The following is a 16,285-nucleotide window of genomic DNA, read 5'->3' on the forward strand; positions in this document are numbered from 1 at the left end:
TTGATACTAGGAGCAATGCCACAAGCCAGGACACTCCTGAAGGACTTATGTAAAAGAATGCTATCCGCATTGAGAGAAAGAACTATGGGAGTAGAAATGCAAAAGCAAAACATATGACATCATTTATCACATGTATATATGGGTATGTGATTTGGGGTTTAGGCCTTAAAAAAAAGTCTTTCTATAGCAAAAATGAATAATATGGAAATAGGTATCAAGTGACAACATTTATACAACCCAATGGAATTGCTTGTCAGCCCTCAGAGGGAAAGAAAATGTAAATATGGAAAAATATTTAAGAATAAAGTGAAAAAAATAGCATAGAAAGAGGTGGAATCAAACAATTATCTCAAATAAAAGAAGCATATGTGGAAAAAAAAAGAAATGCTATTTACAGTACAGGTATACTTCTAGAACCATTACTCCTGCTAGTATTTTAAGATGAATCATCATCATCATCATAACGAAAAAAAGTTTTCATATTCAATTTTGCCATTTGTGAATTTCAAATAATGACTTTGTAAACTACATAGTATCACTTAAGTTGCCAACAAAAGAAGCTGATAACCACTAATTTCTCTTTAAAAAAATTATGCTTCATTGATGAATATGGTACAGACAATAAAACTGGCCTCAAAGCCAGAAAAAAATGAGTTCAATCCTACCTCTTATATACTGGCAGTTACCTTGGGCAAATTCACTTAACTGCTTAGTGCTGGGTAAGTTGCAGGGTAGGTGGTGCTCTGAATTGGTAGATACTTGATTGAGAATTCTCCAGATCAATTTAAGATTACCTGTTGAATTTCCACTTCTATCAATTTCATTTGGGGAAAAAACCCACCTTCTTCCTTTACCTCCACCAGATCAAAATCTCCCTTGTGAATCAATACCAATTAAGTAAAAAGAAATGACAGTGACCACATCTGTCAACTTGGTCCTATTGTGTGATACCAACTGTGTACCCCACTAGTCCCTTGCTTGTCTTTCATTTCCTGTGCTCAGTGACCTTTGTTAATTTTTCAGTTACTCATAGCTGGATTACCAGTTAGTGATCTTTTCATTTTACATCGTTATAGTCATTTTGCATATTGTTCTACTGGTTTTCCTTATTTTACCGAGTCAGATCTAATAAAACTTCCAGTGTTTCTATGAATTTTCTCATATTCATAATTTATTACTATAAAGTAATATTTTTACATTCATAAACCATTAGTCCTCCCCCAGCTTTTCTTCAAAATATGCATAACACTTTATTTTCAACTCATTTCCATCTCATCACAAAAATTCTATGAATAGTTTGGCAAATTTTTTTTTTTCAGCCTCTGATTTCTTTAGGTGTAAGTCCTTTGATTGAAGGGTCTTTTTTTGCATCCAAATTGATTTGAGATCATTCAACATATTCATGGAGCTACTGAAGTATATGCTTGTCTTCCCAAATTCCTCCATGTGCCTTCATTTTTTTGGATATCTTTGCCAATTTGCATTTTTTGAAGTGAAACTAAAGAGCTGTTTTAACTTCTTTTTCTTTAGTAATACGGAATGCTTTCTTTTGTAGTTCATAATTCTGCCCTTTGGAAGAACTATGAGAAGACATGTTCTCTTCATATTCCTTTGGCGAAGTTTTAGGGGTGGGGTGGGGAAGTGCACTGACATTGTATGTAACAGCTACCTATTTTGATATGTCATTTAGTTTTATAGAACTTCCCCTTTACCTTTTTTTTCCTTTTATTATACTTTCTTATTAAGGGACAGGGGAAACAATAGAAAGGGAAATATAGGTACTAAAGCAGTGCCAAATAATTTTGATGGCTATAGTTTTACAATATAGTTTTGAGGCAGGCTGGAAACTCAATTTCAGCAGATAGTCACTATGTATTTGTGCCACCCCAACCCCCCCCACTAGCACAATGACTGGCACATGGTTGATGCTTAAAAGATGCTAACTGATTGAGGACTGGTAATGCTTTGATTCCTCCCTCCTCTCATTTTCCTCAGAATTGTAGACTTCCTTCCTTTAACACTCCAATGAATTTTGGTATTTTGCCTGGTTCTATAATATATCCCCAGGTAATATTTTAAAAAACGTGCTATATGTTTATCATGAACTTAAGTCATCAAAAAATATTTTTGTATAAAAAAGGACCAAAACAGGATAAGAAATGATGAATCTACACCATAGTTCATGTTTTTTAAAAGTCTGCATCTAATTTAACAAATTATCAATAATTATCAAAAAATTATCAATAATAATGCCCCATTCTGAACTTCCTTTTTGTGTATTTTTAAAAACATGTTTCTTTGACACTTTTTTCTTTTTCTTTTTTGGCATCACTATTATTGGCTTGAAAATGTTCCTTTGTAACAAAGAAGCATAATAAAGAAAAACGAATTTGTCTTATACTGGTTCTCCAAGCATGTATGTCTTCTCTTAACCTTTTTGCCAAGGAGTGGGAAGTATGTTTTTCATCATTAGTAGTATGTGGAGCATTCCCTAGGTGATATTTAATCTTTAAATTAACTTAGGCAGTACTGTTCTTTCTCTCATACTGGCATGGTCCAACCAAGTGAAATGAATATTTCTCCAGGTATTATTATTGCAATAATATATTACTGTCTTAAATAAAGGGAATTATTTTGAATTTATTTGAGCTTTGTAGGTGGGTTGGAAGTTCAATTCAGATACTTCGTAAATTCTGTAAATATTTTAAGTGAAATTTTTGTTAAACCGTTTTACTATATATTTTTGTCTATGGATTTTTATATCCGGTTATCTTTACTAAAGTTATGAATCACCTTGATTAATTTCTTATTTTGTTTTTTTCAAGTATACATATAATCTGCAAATGGGGATAATTTTAAAAATAGACTTTAACAATATTTATTTTAATATTGGTTGTTTATCTTATAGCTAGTATTTCTAGAACTGTCAAATAATAGTGGGGAGAGGAGGAACCTTTACTTTGGCACTATTTGTACCAGAAAAGCTCCTAGTATTTCTTGGTTGCAAAGGATAAAACCCCTGGGGCTTTAATGTATGCTTCTGGCAATAGTAAAGAGTTCTACCACGCACATACATTTTAGGGTTTTTAAACATAAACAGCCATGGTATTTTGTAAAGAAATATTTTAAGAGAGTATTTATTAAAGTAAAATTTGGCTTTTGCTACCTTTGTTTATAATTTTGGGAGGAGTCAGACCTATGGTTTAACTGGTTTAGGAAGTTACTGATGAAGAAACTTCCTTTACTTAATTTTAAACGGTATCTCTAAGGGTTCTCCAAATAAATTATCATATCATCTACCAATACAAATAATTAGGCCCTCATTCCAGCAAGGCAATCCTTTCACTCCCCTCAATCAATTGTTTGCCTTACTGATCACAATGGCTTTCCCACTAATCTCTGCTTAAGCCTTTCACAGTACCCTCCCTCCCTATCAAACTCTAAGCTGAAGACCATCCTTCATATTTTACCAAAAACTCTGAAGGCATTCTCGGAGAGTTTCCTCTTCTACCTTTCCCATATTATACCCCTCTGACATTATTCTTTACTATCTACTCCTTTACTCTAGTCTTTGATAAAGAAGTGGCCCTACTCCAAGTCAAAACAAGCATCTTTACATGTATCCATAATGCCATTATCTCACTTTTTCTATAAATTAGCCCATTCTGTCTCTAATCTTTATTCTCTATTCTGTCTCTTTAATTAGTTTCCTTGCTTCTCTTGCCTCCCTTCCTAAAACAAAACAAAACATCAATAGATCTTGGTATTCTTACTAGCTATTTTCTCATTGTTTTCTGTTCTTTTCATCTGAACTTCTTAAGAAAGGCATCTATAGGTGTTTCCAGATCTTTTCCTAATCTCTCTCTCTCCCCACTCTGCACCCTTCTCCCCTCTTCCCTCCCCAGTCTTAGAACCAAGGTAGTAGAATGTAAGGGCTAGGCAATGGGTGTTAAGTGACTTGCCCAGGATCATACACCTAGGAAGCGTCTGAGGCCAAATCTGAACCTTTGGATTCTAGGCCTGGCTCTCTATCCACTTTACCACCTAGCTGCCCCATCCTACTACTATTTTTTAAACTACACAATTTGGCTTCTAACCTCTTCATTCAATTTAAACTAAATTCTCCAAAGTTAGTAATAATTTCTTAATCTCTAAACCTAATGATCTTTACTCAGTCTTTGACCTGTCTGCACTGGGACACTGTTGACCACTGTCTCCTAAATACTTTCTTCTCTCTAGTTATTTGACACTGTTTCCCCTTAATTGTCCTTCCTATAGGAGACTATCTTAAACAGCTGTGAAGAATGTTGACACTGGAGTCAGAATACAATTCAAAGTTCAAATCTTGGCCGATGTTTATTCCTTTTGTGAACTTGGATATTTAAGTTCCTTAATTTTCCTGGGCTTTCCTCAACTATTAGAACGAAGGGACTTAACTAGATTATCCCTGAGGTTTGTTCTAGCTATAAATCAATGCTATATCTCCTACTCCACCCTGCCAATTTCAGTGATTTTGAACCCCCCATTCATCTCTCACTGCCTACACCTTTATTCCTTTCTCTCAGCACAATACCTTTCTCCCATCCAGTGTCTCATGATAAAACTACCTATCCCTTCCACTGTGCTCTTTGGAATACCTGATCCATAGATAACAAATTTGTTTTCATCTTAAATCTTTTCCTCTCCCAGTTTTTCCATCTTCTGGATCTCAAGAAGACTTGGCCTCTCTGGTCACCCTCTAATACTGGTGGCACTCACTATTCAAGGTGGTAGAATACTCCTTTCTCTCTAATTCTACATAAAAGCTTAATTTGCACCATGCTTATTCAGTAACTTCTCCTACTCTGAGGTTCACTCAATCTGTACAACCAAATAAAAATTCTGGAGTCCGGTTTCTACCAATCTGAGTTCTGAATATGGTTCAGTTCTCCTAACTAAATTCTACTCTCATATTAGGCTTCAACATTCACATTGTCCCCCAAATGCCCTAAGTTCCTCAACTTACTCTTTTCTCATGACCTATACACTCTACCTCAGTCACAGAGATATCATAGCCTTGATTTCCTCATTATTCACAAAGGTACTATCTTTAGATTTATGAACTCTGAAATTCCTTTATCTGATCACAATCTGTTGTCATTCCACCTCTAGGCCTAGCAAGACCAAACCCTATCCCTTATTCTAATCATAACCTTCTATATTTCATCCCCTATGTTCTTTTCCAGGCAGAAGAGATACTCTCTTCCTTTTCCTATCTTGCCCCCTTAGTGAACCAATTCAATATTAAATTGTCATCTTCTCTTGAGTCCCTTATCCTTTTAACTTATAGCCGAACTTGCCTTGCCCAAACCTCTGCCTTGAATTATTCCATTTCACCATCCATTTCATTCCCTTCTACTCATATGCTACTGAAAAATTATACAAATTTGTACTGACAGGATCCATTACAAATTTATGCTATATAATCTAAACCAGGACCTCACTGCAAAAAAGCTATCTTTTTATACCTCCCTAATTCATCATTTCATTCATCCCAGGGGGTGTTTCAAATTTTTTAATTTTTATTAATTAAATTTTTTAATGCCTCCTCAAATTTTCCATTTCTCTCCCATCCCTACCCCGTCTCTCAGCTCAGAATCTTCCTTCATATTTCACTGAAAAAAAATTGTGGAAAAAAAAAATGTGGCCATTCCCTAAGAGTTCCCTCTTCTCCCCTCCTCTTTATCTTATAGATACCTTCTGCCATTATCTTCCCCTTTTATCACTGTCTCACACGAAGAGAGAGCCCTGTCAAGGCAAATCCCTCTAAGTTAAAAAAATTTCCCCTTCCATTCTGCCTTCTTCAGAAGACTCCTCCTTCTATCATCTCCACTCTCTCCACAACCCTCAATTGTTTAATCCCTGCTTCTTCAATGGCTACAAATGTGTCCATGTCTTTCTTGCTTTCAAACTCAAAAATCCTCACTCACTTATTCCATTCATCTCTGCTAGCTATCCTATATCTTTCTTCCTTTTTATGGCTAAACTCCTTGAGAAGGTCATCTGCAACTGATGTCTCTACTTCTTTTCCTCTTATTCTCTTCTTGAATCTCTGCAGTGTGGCTTCCAACTGCATTATTCAACTGAACTTGCTCTCTAAAGTAGTTAATAATCCTTTCATTGCCAAAATGTATGGTGTCTTCTCAATCTCCATCTTTCCTGAACTCTCTGCTACCTCTGACACAGTCAACCACTCTCTTCTCTTTAACTCTTTTTCCTAGGTTTATATGACAATGCTCTCTTGACTCTCTTTCTATATACCTCTGGCTGTTCTTATTAGTTACCTTTACTGGTTGTTCATTTATGCCATGCCCACCATGGGTATCCCACAGAGTTCTGTCCTGTCTTCTTTTCTCTTTCTACACTGTTTCCTTATAGAAACTTCCATGGTTTCAATGATCATTTCTATGCTGGTGATAAACCAAATGACTCTAATCTCTCTAACTTGTATTTCCAATTGCCTTAAGACATCTTGAACAGGATGATTCACAGATATCTTACACTCAACATGTCCAAAACTGAATTCATTATCTTTCTACCTACGGTCCAAGGTAAAACCACCATCTCAAATACTCATCCAACTGTAATCCTCAATTCTCCCACACCCAGTCTTATGCTCAGCTCTGTTTACATGTCTTGAATACTTCTCTTTATTTCCTCTAACACTGTCACCACCTGTATCACCTGATGCCTGGACTATAGCAATCTTATTTGCCTCCATGCCTCAAGTCTCTTCCCATTCTAGTTTATTCTCCATTTAGATATCAAAGTGATGTTTCTAAAGTACAAAATCTGGTCATGTCACATCCATTACTCAATAAACTCAAGTAGTTTCCTATTATCATCTGGATCAAAGGTAAAAGGCACTCTTAGAGCATTCAATCCTGATAATCTGGCACCCTTCTACCTAGCTAGTTTTCTTACACTTTATTCACCCCCCTGCCCTGGCCTTCTACTTGCACAAAATCCTCAGACGCTATGCATTTTCAAAGCATATCCCCTATGTCTGGAATTTTCTTACTTCCTGGTTTCCTTCAAGCCCCAGCTAAAATTCCACTTATTAGATGACTCTCCTGATTCCCACCCAATACTACTGCTTTTCCTTCGTGGATTATTCCCAAATAATTTAGTATATATTTATGTAGATACATAGTTGTTTATATATTGCCCCTCTCATTAGACTGTGAATTCTCTGAGAACAAAGTCTATCTTTTTGTATCCCTAGTGCTTATCAGACTGTCAAGTACACAGGAAGTACTCAATAAATGCTTAAGGATCAATTATGGCCTGACTAAAAAGCATGCCTTTAAAATATTTCCCTTCCTGCTTTGTCCAAGGAATTTCTACTTGGTTAAAATTTGTAGCCTACAATTACTCATTCAAAATAGCTATCAAGCTATTAACAGTCTTATATTTGTTTGAAAATCAAAATGTTATGGAAATTTAAGCTATGAAATAGGATTACACAGCATTATCTTCTGATACAGGATACAGAACTACTTTAATAATTTATATATGAAAGTAGATTCATTTAACAATACCAATCTATAGTTAGCCTATTAATTTAGGTACTCAAGAGTGCTAAATTTTTATTTTTCTAGTTTAACAATCAGAAATGAGGCAGATATGAAAATAAAGTCTATACTTTTAAATATATGTAAAAGAGACATGTAATGCACAACAAATATGAGATTTTAAAGAGTCATATGCATCACCTGACTGGTTAGGGGAGTGGCTGACCAAATCCCGAATGGGAGGCATGCCTATGAAAAAGCAAGAAATTACAGAATTATTACTAAATTGAAGTTGGGCTTTTTTTTTTTTTGGTAAAGGAGCTAGCTCTCTGCATAATTCTTTTAAATGAATTATTTAATATATACATAAGGTTAATCTTTCCCAAAATAAATTTCCTGATAATTTTTTACTACAAAGATGTTAACAATACATGATTATTTGCTATAAAATGCCATGGTTCTATTTGTAAAGCCTTGGGGATAAATTTTACTCAATGCATTTCTATATGCATAATTCCATAATGAACTAGCAGCATAAGCTAATTTTCTTTTAGTTACAAATTTGTAACAACCATAGAACTGTTTTGTGTTTCATTATTTCTGAGTATAATCATTATGAACTGTAGGGCCAAAGAATAAAATTAAATTAGGGTTCCTCTGTTTTAGAGACAGTTTATCAGTGATGCTACAAAATAAAATATCATACAGACTAAGGGCATAGGTTTATCATAACATGTTAAGAAAAAAGAATTCCAAACCAACTGTACATCACAAAGATTTTATATGAGGCTTATGAAGCTTTTTCAACAGTGTAGTTGGTACTGGGCTATTTTGGATCTTAGTATTTTAATGCCTTGATTCTCATTCTGGATCAGCACTACCTAGCTGAGTTGCCATGTCAGTCACATTATCCTATATTAAAGGACATTTAATTCAACTACTTGTCTCCATCTCTAAAATAGGATAGGATGTTGTGGTTGAAAGAAATGACTTCTAATAGCCCTTCTAGCTTCAAAAATCTTATTTTAATGACTATAACAAGGTAAATCTCATTAAGTAAATGTCAAATCCTGAATAAATATTAAAAAAACAACAATAATAGTCCTATAGGAGATGATAAAATACATTTTTCTTTCCAAAGTAGGGAAGGGTAAAACTATTTAAACGTTATGCTGCATACAATGGTATGGTATTCTTTGATGTGATGGTATTCTTTGCTTAATTGGTTTTCTTTGTTGCAAGGGAGGTTTAAAATTTAGGAGTAGGTGTGGGAGGATATTCAGGGATGGCTAATATAGAAACAAAGGAATTAATAAAACTTATAATATAAAATGCTTAAGTCTACATATGGCAAAAATCTTTATATAAGTTAAAAAAGGAGAAAGTAAGAGATAGTCAGGATTGTGATTTTGACCTGCTACCTATTAGTGGCAAAAGTGTAATATCTTCTTAATCAAATTAACAAAAATAAATTAAAAGGAATCAAGGGGCTTTTATTGGATTGATTTTGAATGAACTTGAGGAATAAAAGAGAAAACATGGGCTAAAATTTGAAATTACTACTGTGTGGGAGGGACTGACAGTTTATACATGGGACTTCTTGCTTATATAAGCCCTATTTACAGGATTCAAAGGAAACAATGGAAATTATAGTTGTGTCTCTGATAAAGATGCTGTAAACCATTTAAAAATATCATCATTGAATATACTGACAAAAATAGCCTACTGGAAAAAGGAAACTTGGGTGTTGGGAAATTATACCTAATTTATTGTGGCTTGTTGAAAGGATAAAAGATAGGTATGGGGGAATTGGCAGATAGAAATTACTCAACATTTAAAAAAATGCTTTGATAAAACTACCCACCAAGAGTTATTTTTAAAAATTAAAGCATAATGCCATAAGAAGGCCTAGGACAATGACAGTGAACCTATGGCATGGGTGCCAAAGATGGCACACAGAGCACTCTCTGTGGATACTCGACCACCCTCCCTGCTCCAAGTTCATGACTAGAAAAGCAAATGGACTTGTTCCCCTCCCCCTCTCCATCGTGCCCAATGACATTTTTTTTTATATCACTCACCTCTCTGCCCAGCAGCCCAGTGGGAGTGCACAGGGGTAAGGGGGGCAGCTCACAGGAGGCAGAGCTGGAGGGGAGCAGAGCACTGGGGCCATTCCCCTCTCCCTTTCCACATGTGCCTCTCAGCACCTACCCCTCTGCCCAGCAGCCCAATGGGAAAGCTGCTTCTCTTCCCTGTCTGGGGGTAAGGTTGTGGTGGGGCATGGCACTTATCTCTGGTGGGGGGCTGGCACGGCACTCAGTCTAGGGAGTAGGATGGGGGTGGAGCATGGCACTCTTGTCTCTAAAAGGTTCACCATCACTGGTCTACTTTTGTCACAGCCAAGGAAATTGTTTGGATATAGGATACAATGGATAAATGGGTACTTTTCTTTTGAGGAGAAACAAAAAATGCAAAGTTCACAGTACAATAATATTTTATTTAAAATACTTATAAGTTATTGGAGGCAGGAAGCAGCCAGGTGGCTCAGCGGGTTGAGAGTTATTTCTAGAGACAGGAGGTCTTGGGCTCAAATCTGGCTGCAGATACTTCCTAGCCATGTCTCTGGGCAAGTCACTTAATAAACACTGCCTGGACCTTACTATTCTTCTGCCTTGGAACCAATACACAGTACTGATTCTAAGACAGAAGGTAAGGATTAAAAAAAAAAATAGAATAAAGTTATATAGAGAAAGGAGTGCACATTGAAAGCTATAAGTTCTCGTTTGACAATTAAACTCTTCCAGGCTCATATGGGAACATGCTACAAAAAAGAGCTTACAAATCTTAAAATGGAATTATGGGGTTGAAAGGATTCTAGATGTCATATAGTCCAATGGCTTCAATTTAGAGGTGAAAAAAATAATGGCCAGAGAAAGTGAATGACTTCTTCAAGGTCATACATGTAAGGGTACAGAAGGGATTCAAAACCAGCCTAATTCCAGCTATAGCATGTTTCCTACTACATCCCACTGGCTATACAAGTGGGACAAAGAGTGGCAGGTAAATTTTAACAATTTAAATGAATTGGAAGTTGCTGAAATATGTGCCACAATCTGGAAGTCATCATAAATTGGCCCATAATTAGGAAATAACTATTGTAATGATGCTCAAAGAAGTCTGTTTTTGGATTTTTATGGTCTAAGTAGTATTACCTCTGTTTTACAAAGGCAGAAAATTGAAAGTCAGAAGTCTTAAGTGGCTTTCTGGTAATAACATGATTAGTAAATGATGGATGTGGGACTGAACAGAGGACTTCAGATTTCAAGACCAGTAATTTTTCTAATATAAAATGCAGGCTGATTTCCTAAATATGCAGCAAAAAAGTGCAACAAATGGCTCCATGTTAAATCTATAAAAGGAAAGGGAAAATATCCTATTCATATAAAATGATGTAACAGTTCCCATATAGTAGAGAGTAACTAAAATAACTGAAGGATGAGGCTGAGGGAATTGCAATATTTAGACAGATATATAAAAACAAGGATCTCTCAGTATAAAAGATACAAGGTGACAAGTATGACAGAAATCTACAAAATAATGTCAGTGAATGAGGAATATGAATTGTTAATCACATTTTGAGATACTAAGATAATCTGAAACTTGAGGGAATTAAATGCTTAGAATAACAAGTCATATTTGTATAGCACTTTAAAAAGTTTCCACATCTATTACTTCATTTGTTTTTTATAAAGAACCCTGGGATTAAAGTTTTCATGCAGTCTTTAGTCATGGAAAAGAAAGTGTTGCTCAACACAATGGGTAATAAATTTCTGGACTTCTTTATAGAATAAGCAGAGTATATGAAAAGTTTCAAACAGAGTTTGAACAAATTTACCAATTAGTCAGAAGCAAAATGGCTATAAGAAAACCTAAACTTTAAGGATGAATTCAAGGAAGAAAGCTACGCTTGTTTATGCTGGCTTACTACAGGCTTTTTATGGCACCAGATTACTGTCATGAATATATTTCAGGATATGTATTTGAGAAAGTATATCTATTTCTGTGTCTAAGTTGAAATATAGGAATTGTTTTAAGAATTCATTCTGCTTGATGTCGACTAAATGGCAGGTTGGTTCCAAATCTTATCAACCCATCTATAACATTTCACTTAGTTTTTTTTGTTAGATTTTGTTCTTTAGATACTCAAATGGAAACTTTTTTTGTGTGTGTGTCTATTGTAAGTGACTGTTAACCAATATATTTATAAAGTTGAGCCTATATAAATGGTCATCCCTGCACAAAGCTTTTCCTGTGGTTTTTCAAAGAAAAACAAACAAAAAAATAATCATTTCATAAAATAACAATTTTATATTTTCATTTTATAACAGTCTATGAAAACATATGCAACACACTAGAATTATATTATAAAATGAAAAAACTACAGTAATAGAAATGTTTATAAAAGGATTATTGAGCATAAGTTTTGTTTATAAATTTCTTTGGTAAAACTTTGTAAATATTAAGAATTTATGTAAGACTACTTATTTTATAAATTTAACTAGTCATTTTTATTGATGGTTATATATGTAACAGAAAATGAAAAAATTTACAAAATTATTTAAAATAAAATACTGGGGGAAAGAAGAGTTACCTAAGTTAATTCAGAAAACATAATTTAAAAATTTAAATTTCTAGTATGTTGATGTTTTAGGAAATTTCAGATTAGGGCTAGGCATTTTTTAAGGAGCTTGATAGAATTCAATGCTACTGCCACCTTTCTGGTAAAAATGGATACCCAAACGGACATGATCGGCATGACAACTCCAACTTTTTGTTTATATTATAAATTTAAAGTATGTACTACTCAGAAACAGGTATTGGGAAGGTAGTATGTTCACCTTCTTCTCCTGGAGATAGGCAGTTACAGGCAACAAGATTTTACTGATGTTTAGTTTTCTGAAGAAAGTTTCAACTCCTGACCCCAAGAATTCCAAACTCCTGAAAAAGATGGTGAAATAAAAAATCTATACTTACACTTCAGTACTTCAAGGACCTCTGATTTCCTTGGTATAGGTACCCCACTTCCACCGATACAGATCCCAACCCCTCCATCATTTGATAGGTAGCCTTTGAGTATGGCCAAAAACCAATCACCACCTGGTTATCGATACTTTGGTGAAGAGACTTTTAGAGCTTGGGTGGTTTGATTTTTGAACAACTGATAAAAGTCTGTTAATAGGGATTTCCTAGTCTGGCAAAAAGTTGTTAGAGGTGATACACTGTTGACATACTCATTAAGATTCCACCTCCATCTAATGATGAAATGAAATAATCCTTGTAATTTCAGGAAAGGGAAGTATCAACATCAAGCTCCTTTTGGCTATTTTAATAAATATTACAATGATTTAATCTCTGGGGTAAAATGCTTACTTCCCCAAATAGAGATATATGAGTAGGATCAGACCATTCAGTTCTGAATCATGTAACTAATGCCAGTTTTTCAGATCTATAACTTTGAAGTACACAAATCAGGTTTCAATCACAACAAAAATTTGACCAGGCAATAAAAATATATTTGTTACTCTCTCTTAAATGTTTACCAATATATCCATTTGTAATATGTGTACCATTTTTAGTCAGAGAATTATCTCCTCATGCTATTTGTAAGATAGTTCCTTTGCTTACTACAGTCAAGAGAGAGAGAGCATATTAAATTATGTAATGAGCAGTTCCGGAGCTAAGAGCTCTTAGAGAATCATATATTAGGCAAGTTATAAAGTAGGTCTTATTGGGGTCACATCTGCCAATCCTCATACTCTGACTCCCCAAAGTGGAAGACTGATTTTTATCTAAGTAGTAGCAGATTGTTTCTAATCTATTCCGCCCAATTGCTGGTCTCTACTGCTATAAACATATGATAAAAATAGAAGACAAACTCAAAAATGGAATCAATTGTTCTTTAGAGGTATGATGGAATTTGCTTATAAATCCATCTAGTCCTGGAGTTTGTTTCTTTGGGAGTTAATTTATGGATATTTCAAAAAAATTTTTTCTTAGATTGAATTGATTTAAAAAAATTCTCTACTTCTTGTTTTGTTCTGACAGAGGTAAAGGTGGTATAATCAGAGGCTTAACTATCTGTGGGGCTTTTTCATTTGTAGGATCAATAAAAGTAGTATATTGAACTTATTACCTCCCTCATCATCAGTAACTGGCACAATTCCTTGCATATAGTCACTCATCAAATATTAAATGATTTAATTTTACTTCTGCTATCATTTTCACAGAAGTGAGAGTGAGAACTAAAAACTTCACCCATACCTTTATGTAATTTGTCACTGCCCTTCTGGTTCTGTGCCATATTCTGCATTGTCCTATATTCCATATATGTGGGAATAATATCTCTCAACTAATCTGAATGAAAGAGAAGTTTAGTGGGAAAGAGTGCTGAAATGGGCCACTGTACAATGGAAGGATTTCCTGGCACCAGAAGAGTCTCTGTCCCAATCTGAGATCTTATTATTATGTAAAAATTCATTAAGGACTTCTTCATGATTGTGATAGGAGCTGGGATAATATGTTTTCCATGTGGATATTGCTAAGCACATTTTGCTTAAGACCTATATAAAGATACTACTATATTTCATTTGAGGGTGACCAATTACAAAACATCTTGATGAAAATATATGGCCAAAGATCATGTGTTTACTAGGAAGGACTTTTTTCCTGCAGTCAAATCAGCCTTGCCTCCTGGTTATTTCCAGTTGCTAATTAGATTCCACCTACTCTGCAAGCTCCATGAAGGCAAGGACCATGCCTTATTTTATCTTTACATTTTTTGATGTCTAAAACATGTTCTTTGTGTACCAGACAGTTATCAGTACTACTGTTAGAATGGAATCTTCTGTAGTAGCTAAGGAGAAAAGGAACAAAAGTGCTGAATATTTAAAAAGCCAAGGTTTTTAACAGAAAGTAAAGACTAGAATTAAGGCAAGTCTGATTTATATTGATAATACTCTTACCCCAAATTCCCTAGATCAGTGATGGGCAAACTTTTTAAAGAAGGGACCAAAGGAAAGGAAATGCTTATCTCTCAGGCTGTTTCTAAGGCAACTCTTTTGAAGTTTCATTGTATTGTATCCTACTCTTTGTATTCGTCAGATTAGGAATAATGTCAGGTGGCCAGATAGAGTAGTTTGCCCATCACTGCCCTAGATAGTTGGAGGTTTGATTCCGAGTTTACAATTATGGATACAGATAATCTGTATGTATCATTATATTCTCCAATCTCTTATTTTATTTTTTAAACCCTTACCTTCCATCTTGGAGTCAATACTGTGATTTGGCTCCAAGGCAGAAGAGTGGTAAGGACTAGGCAATAGGGGTCAAGTGACTTGCCCAGGGTCACACAGCTGGGAAGTGTCTGAGGCCAAATTTGAACCCAGGACCTCCTGTCTCTAGGCCTGGCTCTCAATCCACTGAGCTACCCAGCTGCCCCCTCCAATCTCTTATTTTAACCTCAAATACTGCCCCATCTCTTGATAATATTGAAGTTACTAACTATTGTAAAGGGCATTTTTGCTAATAGATCTAGTTTGACTTCAAAGACAGTTATATCCATAAAAGTGTTTTTGCTCCCTGCTTCACTCTTTTTGACAAGTAGATGACCTTATGGAATTAGAAAAAGTCAATTTGGAGCAAATAATAATGATATGCTTATTTCTCTTGAACATAGCCTGTGTTAGTTTACATGCTTCTACGAAAAGAAATAGTATAATTCATTAAGCCCTTTTTCTGAAGAAGAGAGAGAAAGGTGGTAGGAAGAGGGGCTGAAGGGTATTAAATCATCTAAAAATCAGGTCATGAGACTGGCTGGTGAAAATTTTAGTGGGCAAATTTCTGGCAAATACTCATCAAGGTTCTGCATACATATCACCATCTAGACATACTTTTTATATTCCTGTACCAAGGTTCTAATAAATACTAATTTCATTAATCAATGTTCAAGTATTGTTAAATGTAATTATTATAAGGGATAAAGCTCTAGAACTTGTTAAATGCTAAGCTACAAAAGATTATATGGACATTAGGGTTAATAATTATAAAAAATATTTTATTTGTTCATTTACAACTGGTAAAAACTTCGTAACTAAATTAAATTATTTTAATAACAAGAAATCGCTTTTCTTACCTGGTTGTTTTTTTTTGTTCTGTCTTTCTCCATTAGTCACTGGCTGTTTACTTGTTATACTACTGCCTCTTGACTGGGTATTTAATACTTTAGTAGCAGGTCCCAGGTTTGCTGCTATAGTAGGCAACTGCTGACCTCTCTTTAGAAGTTGTTTATGTTCCTGGTGCCGAAATCGTGGTGGTACTTCACCACGAGGGTAACGAGGCAAGGCCTGCTGCTGTTGCTGCTGACTGCTGGCTGTGGCCCGCTTGGCATTATTCTGAGTGCTGGTTGCTGTGGAAGTGCCGTTAGTAGAGTTGGCAGGCTGAGGCTGGCTTACACTGGGCTTTATCTGTTCTGGCACTAATACCAACAAAAAGAAAGAAAATAAAAGAAAGGTTAGCTAGTACACAACTACAGCAAGAAATAGTAATAATATTAATAAATATTATTTATTTATAAATATAATATAAATAAAATTAATTATTCAAATAAGAAATAAAAATAATATAAATAAAATTTAAAAATAAAATAAACAAAAATAATAAAATAAACAAAAATA

General features: G+C 34.8%; 1 protein-coding gene across 1 annotated transcript in view; it reads right to left on the reverse strand.

Moving 5' to 3' along the window:
• TNRC6A (trinucleotide repeat containing adaptor 6A) overlaps positions 1 to 16,285 on the reverse strand; it is an 81,048-nt gene that overhangs the window by 36,657 nt on the left and 28,106 nt on the right. Inside the window, exon 3 of the mRNA XM_044658136.1 lies at positions 15,745 to 16,086. Within this exon, the coding sequence (XP_044514071.1) occupies positions 15,745 to 16,086 (342 nt within the window). The remainder of the gene's footprint in view (positions 1 to 15,744; positions 16,087 to 16,285) is intronic.

The sequence above is a fragment of the Gracilinanus agilis genome, chromosome 1, assembly GCF_016433145.1.
Source record: "Gracilinanus agilis isolate LMUSP501 chromosome 1, AgileGrace, whole genome shotgun sequence".
NCBI lineage: Eukaryota > Metazoa > Chordata > Mammalia > Didelphimorphia > Didelphidae > Gracilinanus > Gracilinanus agilis.